Source organism: Procambarus clarkii, chromosome 33, assembly GCF_040958095.1.
Source record: "Procambarus clarkii isolate CNS0578487 chromosome 33, FALCON_Pclarkii_2.0, whole genome shotgun sequence".
NCBI lineage: Eukaryota > Metazoa > Arthropoda > Malacostraca > Decapoda > Cambaridae > Procambarus > Procambarus clarkii.
Genome location: NC_091182.1, coordinates 35,347,212 through 35,368,923, shown reverse-complemented (window position 1 = coordinate 35,368,923; position 21,712 = coordinate 35,347,212). Strand labels below are relative to the sequence as shown.

The window sequence follows — 21,712 nt, the reverse complement described above, 5'->3', positions numbered from 1 at the left end:
GTGCACTCTGACTTAGAGTGACCTTCGCCACCACACAAAGGACAGAGAGAGACAGACACAGAGCAGCAGAGGGCACTATGCCCAAGCCTCCAGCACTTGTTACAGAGCCTAGGAGAAGGAATGTACTCCCGGACAGAGTACCTGGCACCAGCAAGAATGACAGAGGGTGGAAGGGTCCGACCATCAAAGGTAATCTTCAAAACCCGAAGGGGTTGACGGCGACTACCACGAGGGGAATGAGTAAACGTGTCCACCTGGAGAATAGAATGGCCCTGGGCAGCAAGGATATGTCGAATATCATCGTGGCAGTCTCGCAGATGCCGAACACCGGTCGCAACATGGGGCGGGAGGAGAATAGTGCCAACACTGGCGTTCAACTGAGCGTTCTTTGAGACCCGAACAGGGGTCTCGCCAAGGCAGGATAAGGCAGCCAAGCGGGAAGCTGCATCCTGAGAAGGAGCAGCAACGACACGTGTACCGAGACGAGTGGGGTTGAAGGTAACAGAGGCATCCACGGAATCAACGAGATGTCGATGGAGGGAGAAATCGTCAGGAGGCGCAGAATCAAGAGGGAGGAGATCAAAATATTTGGCCCACGAAGCTTGACCAAACAAAGCTTGATAGGTATCAGAATGGGAAGGAATCGAGCGAGGGCGGCCGTGACGAGGACGGCGTTGAGAACCCCAAGAGAGAGAGGGGTTAATAGGCGCAGTAGTTACAACTAGAGATGGAGCCGCGGCAGGGGACGAAGTAATCACCACTGGGGGCTTGGGGCTCGACCCAACCACAGAGGAGGGAGGGGAGCCGAGGGGAGGAGTCAGAGAGGCCAAAGGAGGAGCAAGGTCGGGGCCCAATGCAGTGGAGGCTACAGAGCCCGGTCTTCCAACATGGACCGACTCGGGGGCTTGGTCGCCCACCCCACGAGCCTGAGAAGGTAAAGGAGAAACAGCAGAAACAGTAGATATCATTGTTACAAAAAAGAAACACTCATTCACGAATGTGCCCCCACACCCACCAAGGAGCCACAATTAGAGGCAGGACACCCAACAAGAAGCTATCGCCGATCATGCCGGGGCCTCCTAGAGGTGCATCGTGAGTATACGCCCCACAAACGCCACCTTAAGAACCGACAGTCCGTCGAGATCGGGATCAGTGACGAAAGGGGGATTGACAATAAAAGGTTTCCCTCGCTCTCGACATTGGGTACTACAGTTCTACAGATGCAAGAGTGTGCCTCCTCAAGCACCCGGGCGTCAAAATAGAAGAAGTCCAAAGAAAGAACCAAAACAAGCAAAAGGTCTGCAGGAAACAGCAAGCAGATAGAAGAAGAGGGGGAGAAAATCGAAACAGAAGGAAAAGGAAAAGGTGCTCAGCACAATTGGAGAGGACGGCAGCAGGAGCCCAAGGCTATAAAAGGACAGAGGACTGTCCCAAGGAGCATCACACTCTGGCAGCCGCCCACTAAGCCCCCCCCTCACGGCATCAACGAGCTGAGCGGGGAGGGGGGGAGTGAGCTACCAAGCCTGATGCACACAGCTTGAGCTCACAGCACTGCTGTTCAGCTTGTGACCACAGCATCGCCTAAAAATGCCATAATATACTTGTTCATGCTATTATGTAGGGATGATATTATTACAGAAGACCCCTGACTGTGATAAAACTGACCAGGGTTCTGATAATAGCAGGATTGTTGTGATATTTAGCGCTGTGCTCCATGGAGGGAGGAGTAATGCTGTGGGAGGGAGGGTAGTGGTGTTGTCTTCTGACTGTGTGTGGCCACCTTTTATTGACTGCACTCACCATACCAGCTTAGTGGTTCGCTATGGGGAACACAAATGTAGATACGTATATATAACATGTGTATAGAGGGTATAAACAGCAAGAGGAGTAGGTTGGGAGCCGCCATTTTGGTGAGGGCGGTGGCGTCGTCTGCACGACTTATCATGTTGTTTACTGGTGACCACTATGGTCTTTGGGCACCATACCAGTTTACTTGTACAAGTATGGTGAATAAAACAGGTAGATACTTATATATATAATATGAGTATATAGCGTAATAACACCACAAACAGAATTGTTGGAGGAGAAATATTAGTGCGTCTGCCCTTGAGGGCGGCCGCCACCAGCTGACTGTGTGAGTAGCTACGTCTTTGTGCCTTTACTCACCATACAAGCTTAGATGTACAGTTATGTTGAATAAAACATGTAAATACTTATATATAACGTCTGTATATAAAAGCAAAAACAGTATGGTGGGAGGAGAATGGTGGCAAGTCAGGTGAGGTGAGGGAGGGATCGAGGGAGTAGCAGCCAGTGGCGGATTGCCACTGCTACTCAGCATACCAACTTAGTGGTTCGTTATGGTGAAAATGAATGTAGATATTTATATATAACGCCTGTATAAAGTGAATAAAAGCAAAAACAGTATAGTGGGAGGAGAATGTGGGCGAGTGAGGTGTTGAAGAAGGGAGCGAGTGGCTGGCTGATGTGTGGCGGTCACTCCGTTACTTTTTGACTCATAATAGCAACTTAGTGGTTCATTATGGTGAACAAAACATGCAGATACTTATATATAACCTGTGTATATAGTGTAATAACCGACAAAGTATTTGTTCACTGTTTGATGAACATATTTGAATCAACAATATGCACACCATATTTTTGAGTACAGCGATGATTCACTCATCTTATTATATAAATATATCACACTACACACTATTGAATAATATTACAGCAAAAAAAATACGAAAAATCAATCAGACATTTAAATAATTAAGTAATTATCTCTGTGGCAACTCCTGCCTGACAGCTGGCGAGCAACAGACCGTCTGGGATGAATGCTGAGTCAGCGCCTGTTTTTTGCCAGACTTCCCCGCCATATAGCGGGCAATATATGCCACTTACGATTTTTTTATTATTTTTCCCATGATCAGTGAACACAAATTAACAGGTTTAGAAGAAAATATATATATTTTTTATTTTTTTTGGTATGCGCCTGTAACCGTTGAGTGACACATGCTAAATAGCCAGGCGCCATACAAGGGTTAAGAACCGTCAGTCCGTAAAGATCGGGTTCAGCAACGAAAGGGGGATTGACAATAAAAGGTTCCTCTCGCTTGAGACGTTGGGCACTACAGTTCTACGGGTGCAAGAGTATGCCTCCTCAAGCACTCTAGCGTCAATATAGAAGAAGTCCAAAGGAATAACCAAAACAAGCAAAAGGTCGGCAGGAAACGACAAGCAGATAGGAGAAGAGGGGGGGGGGGGGGGAGAAAAACGAAACAGAAGGAAAAGGAAAAGTCGTTCAGCACAATTAGAGAGGACAGCAGCAGGAGCACAAGGCCACAAAAGGACAGAGGACTGTCCCAAGGAGCATCACACTCCGGCAGCTGCCCACTAAGCCCCCCTCACGGCGTCAACGGGCTGAACAGGGAGGGGGGTTCATAATAGGAAAGTTTTTTTTTTATTATACTGGTAAGCACTGACGAGTACCTCTTAACTAATTCCTTTGCAACTAGGCCAATCCTAAGTTGTTTTCCATATTCATGTTTTTTGTCAATTGCTTTTACCGATTGCTCTTTGTGAACTAGGATTATTTAACCTTTTGCCAGTTACTTGCTTGGTGAGATGGGGACAATGAGTTTTGTAAAGGCTTGGAATTTTGAAAAGGAAGAGGTTAATGAATTTATATCCTGTGTATTATTAAATTCAGAGTCCCAGTTTATACTGTGAGATTGTTTATATTTGTGAGATTGCCTATTGCTGCTTCATTGTGTAACCTAAAGGTAAGTTTCTTGTTAACTGGTGGTGTTATGTCCATGTTCGCTATCAGGAAGGTAGGATAGTAGTCAGTTGTTCTGTCAGCGAGTATACCAGATGTAATAGGAGCTGTTATGTTAGTCCATAAATGATCCAAGGTAGTAACGGATGTTTAAGTGAATCGGGTGGGCCTGGTGATTGTGGGGACTAGCATGCAGGAGTTCATGCTGTTTAGTAAATAGTCGACTTGAGGGCTATTTTGTTGACACAGGTCAATATGGAAGTCACCTCCCAGAATGATGCGATTTTGGTAGAAGTTGTTGATTATAAGATTCCTTACGTTATCTGAGAATGCAGCTAATGTTTGTATTAGGAAATCTATAGAGATGGCTCCAATAGTCAAGGAGGATTTAAGGGTGGTTTGTCCTCCCACCCTGTAATTCAAAACATGCTCCAATGGATTGGACATACCTATCTGGCTGCACATCTCCATCGTCTACAGTTGGTGGTTTCCTGCTGCTGCTAGTGGTATCGGAACCAGGTAAATACTGTATAAGATCTTCTTCTCCACAGCCAACTGTTTCACAGTGCTCGCATCACAATACAGAGTGCTGCCTGTAGGTTGCATAGTCCTCGCCTCACAGTTCCCGTTCTCTTTGATGGAGCAGGCGCGGAAGATGACGTCTTGTTACGAACCCTTCGTAACCGGGTTCTTTATAAACTATGATCCCACTCAAGTTCAGAGGACCCTAATCTTGGTGGAAATAGTGTAATGTTTAAAGGTAATATTAAAAGAAAGACACTTAAAATATCGTTATTATTTCCCTTCACCATAAGAATCCATATATATAATATATACAATGCTATGAGAGATCAAACGGAATGGCGTTGCTAGCCTTACTAGTATTGCACTAGTAAGGCAGCATCTTAGGACCTCTCCTTTTTCTTATTTAAATTCATGATTTGCCAAATGTCTAACTTTCTTAAACCTACAATATTTGCTGACGATACTACCTTCATCTATTCAGACTCAAACCCACACACTTTAAATAATACTGTTAACAAGGAATTTAAACAAATCCACTCATGGATAGTCCGAGGCCGAGGAAAGTGGTATTTCAACACCTTGCAGCAACAAAGTTTCTCAAGACGAATCTGACCAACAAAACCTCTTTGATTCTGTCGTTATCACCTCACGCAATTTCCCCCAAAAAAACTGACGAAGAGGACTGTGCTACCATTGTGATCCGGGAATTATATGAAAAGATGATATACGAAATTAAAGCAAGAGACATCAGAGCAGCATATAGAGTGGGTACCAAATCACCAGGTGTAAATAACAGACGAAATTGTGTGACACTATATAGCTGTTCACGCAAATCAGACTTTATCAGAGCTTATGTGAATGTTTGACCAAGAACAGATAAAATTCTTTCTTTAAACTGCATCACGTCCGTAAAAAATCCAATAGGTCAATTAAACATTGTTTTGTCAGAGGGGGTAAAATACTAGTAAGAAAACTGACACTGGGAAAACTTATGAAATAACCACTGAGGCGCACGTCAGATCATTCCTCACTGACTGTGGGGTACCGGCTGAATAACCAGATGCCAAGTATTCAACCAAAATGTCAGATCACTTGGTAAACATGTTGATGATGATCAGATCACACACAAGAAGGGGAAGGGACGACGACGTTCCGGTCCGTCCTGGCCCATCCTCAAGTCGATTGGTCCAGGACGGATCGAAACGTCGTCGTCGTCCCTTCACCTTCTAGTGTGTGGTCTGGTCAACATACTTCAGCCACGCTATTGTGACTCATCGCCTGCATGTTGATGATATTAATGCACTACTCACAACACTAAGTACTAAACTATCGTTCATTATTTTAACAGAAACATGGCTAAGTAAAGACCATACCCAACTTTACAATCTAGATGATTATAAAGTCATTCACAACTGTAGGCCAAATAAAAAAGGAAGTGGCACTGCTATCTATTACCAAAATACCTTCTTTTGCACTAGTGTCATTAGTGATAGAGACGACTACTGTGAATATACCTTTGCTCAGTTCTCGATTAATCCTTTATATCCTCTTTGACTATTAGAAATCTACAGATTTCCCAATACTAATACAACTGCATCCTCAGATAACCTTAGGACTCTCATCATAAACGTCAAGCTCAACAAAAATCACATCATTCCAGGAGGTGACTTCAATGCTGACCACGGTCAACAAAATAACCCTTAAGTCGACTATTTCCTAAACAGCATGAACTCCAGTGGGCTAATCCCCACAATTATCAAGCCCTCCGAATCCCTCAAACATCTGCTACTACCTTGGATCACTTATGGACTAACATAACAGCTCCCCTTGCATCTAGTATAATCATTGACAGAACAACCGACCACAATCCTACCTTCCTCATAGCAAACGTGGCATAACACCATCAGATACAAAGAAACCTACCTTCAGGTTACACAGCAAAGCAGTAATAGGCAACCTCACAAATGCACTTCACAATATAAACAGGGAATCTGAATTAAATAATACACAGAATATAAATTCATTAGCCAACATCTTTGTTATGGGGGGCAGGTGGTTGTACTGAGAGGGCCAATAGTTTAAATCAAATGATTTCCTGAAATAGTGGAGATTAGATAGGCTCGGCCCCCAAGGAAGAATATTCCCAGCAATGAATACTTGCTTCAAGTAAAGGTCTGCAGTCTAGTAGTTAATCATCTACTCCACTTCAATAGGATGAACGGATACTCCCAAAATATTTAAACTTATTTATTAAACCCTCAATTAACCCCCCATTGTCATTGTCTCGGAGGTGACAACAACAATGGCTGCCCTCCTTCCCCACTGACGCCTGGCCTACATTGTCCAGATGTCAATAAGTGATAGAAGGGTCACATTTACTCTACTTTAATATTGATAATTAAGTTAATTTATATGAGATGTTTTTATGATGGTAAAGTCCAAAGACTAATGTATTTAAGAATAATTCCCACCACAATAGGTGGTGATTTATAATAGTATGTGGTGATGATATCCCGTTTTCTTTAGACGGTAATTCCACTACAAGTTACGTTTTCTATGGGTTAACTTGTTCATACATCACAGCTATTATCTGTCTGTATGATATATTAAATGCTGTCGGATTTTCCGACAGCACATGGTAATCATGCGAGTAACAAACGGATGCACCTGGTGGCAGGTGTAGATACTCAAGTTCCGACCGAACGTGGTAAATGCGAGTAAAAATCACACAGATGGAAGGTGTGGGAGTTCAAGCACTTAGACCGCACGTGGTTACACATGAAACACGTGGGAATACACTGGGTATACGTGATGTGAACAGGTGGCCAGTACGACTGAGATTCAGGGCACCACGTTCGCGCAGAGCATGAAACAGGCTGGATGGCGAGTAATGTTATATACGGCTAATATTTGCGTACACTAACACTGGCCAGCAATGCATGGGGTGTGACACCCAAGATGGCGTGGCACGGTGATGGGCGGCAAGCACTTACATCCACAAAATATTTTGAAAATTCAGTTATCTCACACTTGAGGAATTAACAGCACACTGTGGAATTGCTATATTATCTGACTAGAGGTACTTACAACGGCCCCCGTGGTACAATGGAATCCTGATGACAAGAGCTGTCATAAGTTTCGTAATAAAGAAACCTGACTTAGGAACGCACTTTGGTGCACAGTGAGGATTTAAAAAATGGCGCTACATCGCACATTTAAGGTGGCTGGTAAATCTACCTCCTCACAATGCTCAAGGGCAGTCCAAGACGGTAATGAACTGTGGGGGGAGAGAGGCCACTCAGGGATTCCAACTTGTATTTTTTACATCTAGATCTAAATGATTTTAATTATATCTAGATGTCAGAAAATGCTCCTCAGATGTTTGATGTAAATCTAGATGGTTTTAATATAATGTCGGATGTGTTTAGATGATTTTCCAAAATTGGATTCTGAAGATATATTTGCAAGTTCCAGAGTGCGTTATTGTACGTTTACCGCTTTGTTTCACTTGTCGATTAGTTTTTCTGCATAAAGCAATTGGCATCACTGCACACAGCCAGAGAACACCGCATTAGCGCATGACTGGTCATTAGAACCCTTGACTCTGCGGGTCATTAGAACCCTTGACTCTGCGGGTCATTAGAACCCTTGACTCTGCGGGTCATTAGAACCCTTGACTGCGGGTCATTAGAACCCTTGACTCTGCGGGTCATTAGAACCCTTGACTCTGCGGGTCATTAGAACCCTTGACTCTGCGGGTCATTAGAACCCTTGACTCTGCGGGTCATTAGAACCCTTGACTCTGCGGGTCATTAGAAGCCTTGACTCTGCGGGTCATTAGAAGCCTTGACTCTGCGGGTCATTAGAACCCTTGACTCTGCGGGTCATTAGAACCCTTGACTCTGCGGGTCATTAGAACCCTTGACTCTGCGGGTCATTAGAACCCTTGACTCTACGGGTCATTAGAACCCTTGACTCTGCGGGTCATTAGAACCCTTGACTCTGCGGGTCATTAGAACCCTTGACTCTGCGGGTCATTAGAACCCTTGACTCTGCGGGTCATTAGAACCCTTGACTCTGCGGGTCATTAGAACCCTTGACTCTGCGGGTCATTAGAACCCTTGACTCTGCGGGTCATTAGAACCCTTGACTCTGCGGGTCATTAGAACCCTTGACTGCGGGTCATTAGAACCCTTGACTCTGCGGGTCATTAGAACCCTTGACTCTGCGGGTCATTAGAACCCTTGACTCTGCGGGTCATTAGAACCCTTGACTCTGCGGGTCATTAGAACCCTTGACTCTGCGGGTCATTAGAACCCTTGACTCTGCGGGTCATTAGAACCCTTGACTCTGCGGGTCATTAGAACCCTTGACTCTGCGGGCCATTAGAACCCTTGACTCTGCGGGTCATTAGAACCCTTGACTCTGCGGGCCATTAGAACCCTTGACTCTGCGGGTCATTAGAACCCTTGACTCTGCGGGTCATTAGAACCCTTGACTCTGCGGGTCATTAGAACCCTTGACTCTGCGGGTCATTAGAACCCTTGACTCTGCGGCTGAGCAACAGTGAGTGTTTGTGAGTGATAACATCATACAGTGAGAATGTTTTTAAATAAACTAATAGTGCTTTATTATCATAATATATTGTATTAGATGCTATAACCATATTTAGAGTTTATAACATTTTACAAAAATGCCAAGTTTTTGATCAACTTGTTAGCAATATGATCAAATACTGAGAAAGGAGTGTTGCAAGACCAACTCCTCAGGGACGGGATACTGGCTGTTCCAGGCGAGGATACAGGAGCACACTGCAAAATGAGGTTAAAGGGAAATAATAAAACGAAAAATCACGCACAGTGTAAGAAGCACATTAATGCAACTCCTTTCAAGAACTATGCACCGCATACTTTAATGTTTACAGCTGCTTAACATAAATCATCAAAGCTGGAAGGAGCGTTAGCCAAACACTTCTGTTGCCACTCTGCTTTAAAAAACTGCGACCGTCTAATTGATCTTTGCAACAACAACATTGATGACAGCAAAACTGTGTCAGATTTAAAGACGCATCGCATAAAGCGCAGTAATATCATAAGAAATGGTTTGTGTTGCCTTTCAAGCAGGAGTTGATTAATGGTATAAGTATAGTCAGTTCAGTTTGTTGTTAGACGCGTCTAATGACATTTCAGTTCAGATGTTATTAAGAGTGTCAATTATTTGTTATAGTAAAAATCATTATTTTCTGCTTGAATTAAAGGGAATTAGAAGGAATTCAATTATTATAATCGAATAGCAAGTAATGTTCTTTGAAGAACATTGTTGGGATAGAAACAAATAATGCAAGCGTTTTGACTGGAATTAATAATAGGGTTTACCCAAGATTAAAAAAATGAAGTTAAATCACTCATGTGCAGGCCTACACACAAGATGTGTAGGCCTGTCCAATTGGCAGTTTCTGACACATCTTCTGAATGTATACCTAGAAATTTGGAGTTTCTCATTACAGAAATTCATTAATGGTTCTCTCTCCTCTATATGACAAGTTAAATATAAAGAGTTACATGAATCTCTCAGTGATGGAACAAGTTGTTGGAAATTTCCAACACTAATAAACTACTATTGTATTATAATAAATCATTATTATTATATACTAACTACAGTAGTCACTAAATTTACTAACAGTAGTGTCAACATAAACTAACCATTGCATCAGTGTATTAATGCTAGAATTCTCACGAAACAGAGCAGCAACATTGCGTCAGATAATGTCTAGTTAAACACATTTATTACCAATGTGTTAGAGAATTGAATGTGGTTCTCTAAAATCATCAGTATTCCGTGTAATAATTACTTACGGATAATATAACTCCCAATAATCTTAAATCGAGAGTTATTAGTTAAATTGTTCTGTAGTAACATTTCCTTCAGTCTCGCACGAATGTCATAGAGAGAGATAAAATCTTCTCCATTTCTCGTTTAACACCATAAAACGAGAATACGTTAATATTTAAACCCCTATAATTGCAACCCAGTCCTCATTAACGTATTTCATCCATAATCGCGCGGAAAAGAATTATTCGTGATTAATAATTTCTGTGGTGAATGCAAGAGCCGGGTTGAGGGAGGCGGCGACGCCATTGTGGGGAGAGCGTGCCTGGGCAGCGTACGAGTGAGGAGGGTCCTGGCGTGAAGAGTGGCGAGACACGTGGCGATTGGGAGTTATCAGCAAGAATTACACTGATACCCAACTAATAGTGAATAATTATTCCTCCACGTGCTCTATAGTGCCTAGCCAGCCAATAACGCGTCTACAATTAAAGCCAAAACCCACAAATATGCGTACAACGCCGTGAACGTCTGGGACTGGCAGACGCGATATCAGCAGACTTCACTATTACATACACTCACGTTAAGTATAGTTTCTGTTACGGCCCTATTGGGTCGCAACTGGGGTTCTTCTCTGATGTTATTAGAGTTTGGGTATCCGGCCCCAAGTTAGTAGTGGCTTTCAAGGGGTGTGTTCCGTAACGCAAGTAAATTAAAGGGGAAGGGATACAAATGCACTAAATTTAAATATATATATATTCCACCACCATAAATAAATATCTCACAGTCACTCGCTGGGTCTATAACTACACTTATGTACAATAGCTTGTCTTCCTCCGAAGACTCAAGATGTTTCACGGTGCTCACGACGAGTAGCCCTGGTTCTCTTCTTTGTGGCCCACGATGAATCCTTCGATTCTCTAGGCGAATCTACCTTGGCCACAGGCCAGCCAAATCACAGTCCCACTGGGTGCACCGTCGTGGAGGCCTTCAACCACAAATCCAGCCTGTAGCTGGCAGGTTCCAATCAGCTCTGCTGCGTAGGCCACTCCACGACCGATACTAGGGTTGCGAGGTCTAGGCAGGAGCCTCGTGTGATTCCACAGATCACTCTCCTCACCACAGTGGCTAGTCTCTTTCACCAGTCAACCCCAGGGTACGACGATTCCTCAACTCTGCCACGCCACTGGCAAGCTAACACTCTCAGCAGTGTTCGTCCGAGAGCAACTCACAGCTTCTGCAGCAAACACGTGGTGAGACTTTGGCTGCCTTGGGTAGACTGATCCATCGTCCAATACAGCAGTCCCAGGTCGACTCTGTAATCAGACACGTCATCAGTACTAGGGACACTCTAGGGCACCTCACTTACAGGCTTAGACACAAACGTCCACCTAACCAACTCCATAGATGGCGTTGCTGTCTAAGCGCCACCTCACCAGAGATCAGCAGTGGCTATGTCACGAGCTGATTAAGATGGGAATCCAACCCCTGTGGCCGGTATATCCCGTCCTCACTAGATGGCATCATCCATTTGGAGGGGGTTTCGGGAGCTGACCCACAGATGGCATTGTCGTCACCGATCCGTGCTACGACGCTGGGCTCGGGTCCGTAACAGTTTCTTTCTTGATGCATCATCTAAGATCGTATATTTGTGAGTAGTCTGTCTTTACATAGTGAGAAGACCTCATATCTAACGTTAGTACCAAATCGGCATTTCTTCTATTTTCATGAATATTGAGATTAAAGTAGCCTATTCCAATGCTACTTAATATTCTTTAATTTTCAGCCCGTATGTGAGGAGTCATCGAGTCGTTTTTCTTCATTCGTGCTATTCACCTCTAGTTCCTTCTATGTGGAGATCCTGTGATCACGAGGACGAATCACAAAACGATGTCATAGAAATCGTCTTAAAGCTAAGACTCTTTTGTACAAATTTAATTCCTCTAATTTGATTCTTATACAATTTTTGTAGGATCATTATATTAAATATTATTACCAGATATGATGATTGGAAATTCATGTGTTTGCTTAGACGGTTGCTCCGTAATTTAATAATCATTAATATTTACAATTTGAGTTCACATATTTGAATCTATAGCATTTTAGATCATAATATTATTTACTCAGCAATGAACTGGTGACGAACCACACTAGTTCCTAGACGTATATGAAGTTCTAGTAATACCCCCCCAATGTAGGTGTTTGAGGCTTTGACTTTAGTTAATTAATCATACAGTCCATTCATTATTTCAAGTGATTATCCCTTTTAATAATTATCCATAGACACTGGTTCTCTAGTGTTATTCTAATGATCACTTTTATTAGTTTTCCCTCTTTTCTCAAAAGTGGGTGGTCCTTCGTTTATTAAATTAAATAAGTAAATAATTGAATAATTGAGTCAAGCCCCAGATATCCCACACAAGTTCACCAAAATTACTTTGCTTACTGTAAGACAAGGCAGCTGACTAATCAACCAGCTCGGTCGAATACTGAACAATGGTCAGAAATTTATCTCATTAAATAAAAAAACGAGAGAAAATGAGAGGTGGTACACACCTGATATTTTTTTACGTGTATTTGATAAAGAAATCATGCATTTTTGTTTTTAATGCAACCCATACTTAGTGAAGTACAAAGAGTCAACAAATTATTTGAAACAAAAACATTGATAAAGTAGAGTTGCTTGATGATCTCCTGTTTGTTTGATCAAATGGAAGGAAGGTTGTGCTTCCTATCTGCAATGTTGATCTGCTCACCTGCAATATTAATCAATATTTGAACCCAAAACCATATATACCTGGGCTACCGCTATGAAACAAAAGTTGAAGATTTAAGAACAAATGAACTTATTACAACAAATGAAGAATGTATTTTGAGACACTGCTCTCAAAGTTTTCTCCTCTGTCTGTTTCAACAGGTGAAGTCGAAGCTACCTAATAATAATAAGTGTTTTGCAAGACATCTCTCTCCTCTCAGCTGAAATAAAGTTGCAGCCAAGCAAAGACATTTCTTCAGTTTGTGAAGTCATGAAGTGCTGAGGTGCTTCACAAGCAACAGTAGCTGAAGCTGAATACCAATTAGCACAAATAAATTTAGTAGACTGGAATAATTAAACAGATACAGACTCCTGGAAAGAATGTCGTCAATTTAAAGTTTGTACCGGTTCAAATCCATTTAACAGACTAGCAAATGTACCGCCTTCTCTGCTTTAATATTACGGCATTCAAATGATGGAATAGAAACAGTAATCAGCGTGATGAACTACATAAAATCCAAACTGAGAAAATTAAATTAGAATTCCTAAAGGTCATTTTCATGGTTAAATTATGTTTACCCAGATTAGGGAAATGTTGCAACTCTTGCAAGGTTCCATCCAAGGTGTTGCACGACATCACGACAATCGCTAAATGCAAAAAAAGATCTTGAAGTGTCTTCTTAACCAGGCCCATCTAGTGCTGGAAATCAAGTTAAGGAGGAAATGTTTTTGTTTTACTTAATATTGAAATATGAAGGTAAATTGCATTATTAGTCTACATTATTTAATTAAATTTCAGAGTTATATATTTTTCCACAACCTGTACTGGAGGATTAGTAATACGTAGTCTATTTTTGAGATTATTTTCTAGATGAATATCTGCACAATCTAGATCTTTCTCGATGTGTTTCACGTATTTTTTTATGTAAAAACAATTTTTGCATTTTGTTTTATGCAAAGAAGTAGCCGACCCTAAAACAACTACGTGGATAGCGACGACGCCATTATTACCACAAGGAACAAGCTTGTGCCTCAAATTACCTTGCATCCAGTTTAATAAATTCTTCTGGACTCAGTTTATTGGTTTGTGAAGCCAGCATAAATTGTTTGGCCGATCATATTATTATGAAGAATTAGTAAAATGTGCAAGATGACTGAAAGAGGGAGGGAATTATCAGGGAAAAGCGACAAGTGATTACGACTATATAGCACTGGGAAGGAGTCAGGATAAGGATTTGGGATGGGACGGGGGAGAAAGGAGGGATAACACGCCTTCATCTGGAGACTGCCCGGGCGTCATTCCTCACCAACAAGATGGATCAAAATATGTGCTCTGTCACAGGCGACTTAACTGTGGCCATTTTAACAGACCAGGAGTACCCAGAAACAGACAGAATAAGCAAAGGTGGTTTGAGACATTATTCTCGTAATGATGGGCTAATTTTTATATTATAATCACAATATTATAATCGAGATAACCACAAACTACCTTAATTTGCAGGTCTCCAGTTTTTTGACAAAAATAAAATAAACTGCAAATTAATTCGTAATTGATATAAATCAAATATATTATTAGCAATTAACTAAATTACATTAATTAATTTAATCGATTTTGATTTTCATCTTTGAATCATTTCTTAACTAAAATATCTATCCGAAAAATCTTTGCACATCGAATGTTACTCTCATCTCATCTATATTCTCCAATGACACACTCTGACATCAAAATACTATTCATGTCATCAAAAGTTATTCTCATAGACATTAAGAATACACACAAAGTCAACAAAATGTTATTTACACACCATCAAAAGTTATTCTCAGAGACATCAAAGATAGTTTTAAAGACCACGATCTCTCTCACTTTGTTGTATTTACTTATGAAAGCTACTCTCTACAATCTTCGTGCATTTAAAGTTTCTGTCTAAGACAGCAAGATCATGTTCTTAGATCCTTTAATTAACATTTATAGTTTCTAAGTCATATTTATGCTTCAAATGTTTCTCACATCTCATCTTCATGCATTTAAAGAACACCTCCAAGACAATATTAATACTCTCTGATATTATTTAATCATCATTTTGCACTCTTTAATGCGAGTTTATATAAAGGATTTACTCTTTAGATGTTCTTTGTGCTTTAAATAATCTCCAACTATAACAAAAGTAGTTCATCATTCAATATATGAAAAGTCACTTATACCTTTTTTACTATTTTAAACTTATCATTGCTTATATGTAGTAATAAACTTATTAAGACAGGTCATTATCTAATCACAATCAACTTTAAATATTATAAAAAACTAAACATGTGCAACTTTATGTAGTAATAAACTTATGCATCATGTATAAATAAGTAAAATCTTTATAGTACTTTACTTTACTCTATAGTAGGACCCTCCCACTTGGTACTTTCCAGTAGGACCCTCCAACTTGGTACTTTCCAGTAGGACCCTCCTACTTGGTACTTTCCAGTAGGATCCTTCTACTTGGTACTTTCCAGTAGGACCCTCCAACTTGGTACTTTCCAGTAGGATCCTTCTACTTGGTACTTTCCAGTAGGACCCTCCTACTTGGTACTTTCCAGTAGGATCCTCCTACTTGGTACTTTCCAGTAAGACCCTCCAACTTGGTACTTTCCAGTAGGATCCTCCTACTTGGTACTTTCCAGTAGGACCCTCCCACTTGGTACTTTCCAGTAGGATCCTTCTACTTGGTACTTTCCAGTAGGACCCTCCCACTTGGTACTTTCCAGTAGGATCATCCTACTTGGTACTTTCCAGTAGGATCATCCTACTTGGTACTTTCCAGTAGGACCCTCCAACTTGGTACTTTCCAGTAGGATCCTTCTACTTGGTACTTTCCAGTAAGACCCTCCAACTTGGTACTTTCCAGTAGGATCCTCCTACTTGGTACTTTCCAGTAGGACCCTCCCACTTGGTACTTTCCAGTAGGATCATCCTACTTGGTACTTTCCAGTAGGATCATCCTACTTGGTACTTTCCAGTAGGATCCTTCTACTTGGTACTTTCCAGTAGGATCCTTCTACTTGGTACTTTCCAGTAGGACCCTCCCACTTGGTACTTTCCAGTAAGACCCTCCAACTTGGTACTTTCCAGTAGGATCCTCCTACTTGGTACTTTCCAGTAGGATCATCCTACTTGGTACTTTCCAGTAGGATCATCCTACTTGGTACTTTCCAGTAGGATCCTTCTACTTGGTACTTTCCAGTAGGATCCTTCTACTTGGTACTTTCCAGTAGGACCCTCCTACTTGGTACTTTCCAGTAGGATCCTTCTACTTGGTACTTTCCAGTAGGACCCTCCTACTTGGTACTTTCCAGTAGGATCCTTCTACTTGGTACTTTCCAGTAGGATCCTCCTACTTGGTACTTTCTAGTAGGATCCTCCTACTTGGTACTTTCCAGTAGGATCCTCCTACTTGGTACTTTCCAGTAGGATCCTCCTACTTGGTACTTTCCAGTAGGATCATCCTACTTGGTACTTTCCAGTAGGATCCTTCTACTTGGTACTTTCCAGTAGGATCCTTCTACTTGGTACTTTCCAGTAGGACCCTCCTACTTGGTACTTTCCAGTAGGATCCTCCTACTTGGTACTTTCCAGTAGGATCCTCCTACTTGGGACTTTCCAGTAGGATCCTTCTACTTGGTACTTTCCAGTAGGATCCTCCTACTTGGTACTTTCCAGTAGGATCCTTCTACTTGGTACTTTCCAGTAGGACCTTCCTACTAAGTAATTTCCAATGAGACCCTCCGACTGGGCAACTTCCACCGAGACCCTCCGACTGGGCAACTTCCACCGAGACCCTCTCACTGGGTGCATTTCACTGAAAATTAAGCATTGGGTAATTTTCATTAAGAACTTACCACCGTTTAAGTCCCACTGAAAGCCTCTCTTTCCATACACAAGCTACGTTCCTCCCACCATGTTTCTGCCACTGACCACACTGTTCCTTGGTGCCGCCTTAGATGGGTGTCCGGGGGTGTCGTACCCACCTGGTGACGGCAACTACAGAGTACAGCTACATGCAACTCACCACCAACGTGTACCTCTACCCACTGACCCTCTCCAACACCTCCGGCCTCGGCGCCTACACTCTCGACAACTTTATCAACCTGCTTAGTCACATGGTAAGTCTTATTGCTTGGTTAGCTCACATGGTCAGTCTTAATGCTTGGCTAGGTCACATGGTAAGTCTTAGTGTTTGGCTAGGTCACATGGTAAGTCTTAGTGTTTGGCTAGGTCACATGGTAAGTCTTAGTGTTTGGCTAGGTCACATGGTAAGTCTTAGTGTTTGGCTAGGTCACATGGTAAGTCTTAGTGTTTGGCTAGGTCACATGGTAAGTCTTGATGCTTGGCTGGGTCACATTGTCAGCCTTAAGGGGGAGGCATCAGTTCCAAATATGCCAAAAATATGCAATGAATGAAAACTAGTTCGATTTCAATCAAACTTTTTTGACCTGTTGTATATGAAAAGGGTTTCATCTGGTCCAAGTCTCAGCATCGTAGCATAAATAGAAAGGGAGAAAAAATATTGAATTATGTGTCAAAAAGTGTCCAAGATGGTAAAAAATTAACATCAAACAAAAGTGTCAACTGAAATCATGTCTATGACGCTCAGCTATCACAATAGCATATAATAAAACTATTTAATAATTAGTTTTATCCAAAAAAATTTGGTAAAATAAAAATTAGATTTTTAAAAAATTTTCTTTTCTTATTTGTTTATCGAACGATTTGCATGAAACTTATATACCTTACTGCACGAAAACCTATCTGTAAGGGTGCCAGTTTTGGAGGAAATTGGTTGATGTCAACCTCAGCCACAAATGGCAGCTCCTTAGACTTTATTTATTAATTATTTATTTTCAGGTAACATAAACGTGATCTCTACTCTTTCATTTCTTATTCAATTTACATGAAACTTACACTCTATATGTAGAGTTTATGTCTCTACAATCTGTAAGAAGCGTTTTTTCCTTGATTTACTTATTGATTTTAAAATAGTAATAAAAACGATATATATGCATAATTTTGGGGGGGAACTTTGAATATTTGTATTAGTGCAACTTAACATATTTTGGAAAATCCGCTCATACAGATAATTTATTATAAGCTAATGTGATAGGAAAGTGTCATAGAAATGATTTCATTTGAAACTTGTGGTTGTAGAGGCTTATTGAAAATGTGTAATATTCGTTAAAAAAATCACCCTTTCTATTTACGCTGCGGTATTGAAAATTGGAACAATTGCAGGCCTTTTCATATACAACTAGTCAAAAAAAGATTGGTTGACATTGAAGAACTTTTAAAAAACTAACTTATGGCCCCTTAGTCTTAATGCATTGTCATTCACGGTCACATTGTCAGTCTTAATGGTTTGTCATAAGTTTGTCCAGTTAAATAGCCTCGCCATGTCTGTCTAATTACACACGCCTTAACAAATGGCTAGTGTTAGATGATATGACTGACATTCTACCGCTGGGCCTGGAGTGCGGCCCAGCTCTTGTGCTGACGAAGGTAACGTCTTGTGATCACTCCTGCAGGGGAAGCCAATCCACTTCGTGAAGACGACGATTGAAGGAAGCGAGTGGACGCTGCTGAACAACCTCTTCACTTCTGACTACGAGGCCTACACCCACGTTAAGCAGGTAAGATGGGGCAACAAGGCCCCTCAAGTAGCATGTCTCGATTTGTACCTAATGGTTACAAACGGACAAATTACGAAGTCCTATGAAAAGTCAGTCTCCGTGGTGTAGTGGTAAGACACTCGCCTGGCGTTCCACGAGCGCTATGTCATGGGTTCGTATCCTGGCCGGGGAGGATTTACTGGGCGCAAATCCTTAACTGTAGCCTCTGTTTAACTCAACAGTAAAATGTGTACTTGGTTGTAAAAACGATTCTTGGCGGCGGGGATCGTATTCCAGGGACCTGCTCGAAACTCTATGCGTAATAGTGGCTGTACAAGAATGTAACAACTCTTGTATATATATATATCTCAAAAAAAAGTAGCGGCTTACAAATGTCCACGTTTTCTATACAACAACTAGTAAGGTTTGATGGGTTATCTTGACGTTATCTTGAGATGATTTCGGGGCTTAGCATCCCCGCGGCCCGGTCATCGACCAGATCTCCTTTTTGTTACATCCCCCCTAGGAAGCATCCCGAAGCATCTAACTCCCAGGTTCCTATTTACTGCTAGGTGAACGGGTGAATTAGAGTGAAAGAAACTCTGCTCCACTTGCTTCTGCCTCCACCAAGGATCGAACCCGGAACCTCAGGACTACGAACTCCGTGCGCTGTCCACTCAATCGTCTGGCCCTCTTGGGTGGCTGGAATTTGTGTGTTTCTCGTTATGTTAATGCTTTATATTTTGAACGTTGTTGTGGGAACCGACCTGTGAGAGTTATATTTATTTAATTTATATGAATTTATATTTACGTTAATTTATATACTTCGATAGCAATTTGTATAATGATAAGTGGACTGTATTTCTGCAATAATCTCATAATCTCACAAATCGATCCTCTACATATTAGGGGGGGTTTATATTAATTGTATATAGATGCAGCCAATCAAACTACAGTATTAACTACATACATTGAAAAGGTTCCTTATCTTATAGTACAGCAGGTTAGTCCACCAGGTATAACAAGGGTGTAGACACCAAATTATCCTCTTTGAGGTAGCTTCCATCACCCAGTAACTGATGCACAAAGCCTTCCTCGTCTTGACCTGTTAAAAGGGCGCTAGCTGTAAAACCAGAAACCTATATATGACAAGTTATATAAGAGAAAACACTATACATGGAACCTTAAAGACCTGGCTTAATTACCTTTAGTTTGAGGCTCCCACGTGCTCTAACCGGATCACCCTATATAATGACATTAATGGCCATAAATGAAAATAAACGGGTTTCGGAAAGAACACTTAACTTGATTTGTTGACAGCGTGTTGAAAATGGTACACCCTTGGTTTCCATAACACTACGTCCAAGTAAAATTAACAGGAGCCGCATTTGCTCCCGTGAGCCTCTGGTCTAGTATAAACAATGGCTGCCCCTTCCTCACCCTGACGTCTGGCTTACATTGTCCACATGACAGAAAGTGATAGAAGGGTCACATTTACTCTACTTTAATATTGATAATTAAGTTAATTTGTATGAGATGTTTTTCTGATGGTAAAGTCCAAAGACTAATGTATTTAAGAATAATTCCCACCATAATAGGTGGTGAATTATAATAGTATGTGGTGATGATATCCCGTTTTCTATAGACGGTAATTCCACTACAAGTTACGTTTTCTATGGGTAACTTGTTTATACAATACAGCTATTATCTGTATGATTATTAAATGCTGTCGGATTTTCCGACATAATTCCCCAGGGGCTGCTCACGGGTCAAAGTCCTCTTTAGAACAGACGAACACCGATACTCCTCCTTCGAATTATTACATTAATTTGATGTTAGTAGTTAGTAATCACACATTTGTGCGTCTGTTCGTACAGGACGGATGTCCCATACTAGAGTTGTAGGGGTTAGAAGTCTAATGCGATTTCATTTCCCTGTCAACTCTTGAAAGGCTAATATTCAAGCCTAATTACATATTATTTAACCCAGAAGACTGAATGTGATCAAGTACTACAGTCAAGTATGATTCAGGGACTGCAGTGAGATCAGTGACATTAGATATAACTTGAAGTTTGTTCAGGTAACTAGTCACTGATATATAAACACTGAGGCCCATGGAATACATCTTGATTAAATAATAAATGTATCAAATCAGTCATCAGATTTACTGGGGTTTAATTTAATTAATTGATTCAGAGGATTGAATAGCTCATCATTAAAGTAAAGTATGGTTCTGAGACTGCAGTGGGTTCAGTGACATTGGTCGCAGTGACTTGTAGCTGTTTTAGGCTACTGTTCACTGATTTGCCACTGAGGCCTCATGAACTCATCTTCAGCTTTAAATGATGATACTAACATCAACCTCTGTTACTATAGTCAGCTGTAATCTCCTGGACAATTATTTTCAAGACCCACTCAGCCCCGTTTGTATCTGCTGTCAGGCTGAGGGCATTGATCAATGATTCTATCTCCAGCTTGAATACTTGGAGTGAATCAGCTGAAGCCTCCGGTGGGGGTAAATGCAACAGCTCATGAACTAAATGTGATGTTCTTACTTCTGGATCAGCATAATTATCCTTGAGGAGTTTTACTGCCAGATCATAGCCGTCATTAGTTAATCTCAGATGGGATACTACTGTTTTAGCCTCACCTGATAATTGGCCTTGCAAATAAGAGAATTTACTACTCTTTGGTAAAGATTGTTTTGAGTCTACAAGGTCAACGAATTTGTTCCAAAATTCGTCCCAATCTTCCTCATCTTTTCCTGAGAAAGTGGGTAAATTAATTGGAGGGAGTCGAGCTTCTGCTTGACTCGTATTAGATGCAACTGTTGTTGTTGTTGCTGCCTTGTTCTGGGCAATTAATTTGACATAAGGCTGTAATGTGGCTTGAGTCTGATCTTCATAATTCGCAAGATCAACCATAATGTCGTCTATTTCTGTTTCTGATAAATTGGTGTTGGCAAGTTCAGCCACATATGTTGCTATTTGGCATTTGATTTGCTCAAATTTACCTGCAGCTGCTTGATAATAGCTTTCCAGGTCAGCATAATCAACTTGAGATTGTTGTGACAAATCTTCACATTTCTTGATCTGTCTTGTTAAGTGGCCTTTAAGACCTGCAAGGGTTCTTTTCATTCTCCCTGCATTATCCATACTGGCTAGTTGGTGAAGCCT

The 21,712-nt window shown here is 41.2% G+C and overlaps 1 protein-coding gene across 1 annotated transcript in view; it reads left to right on the top strand.

The window, feature by feature from the left end:
- LOC138370663 (probable methyltransferase-like protein 24) overlaps positions 1–21,712 on the top strand; it is an 89,472-nt gene that overhangs the window by 46,771 nt on the left and 20,989 nt on the right. The window contains exons 4-5 of the mRNA XM_069335283.1: positions 16,875–17,036; positions 18,453–18,557. Coding sequence (XP_069191384.1) covers positions 16,875–17,036; positions 18,453–18,557 — 267 coding nt within the window. The remainder of the gene's footprint in view (positions 1–16,874; positions 17,037–18,452; positions 18,558–21,712) is intronic.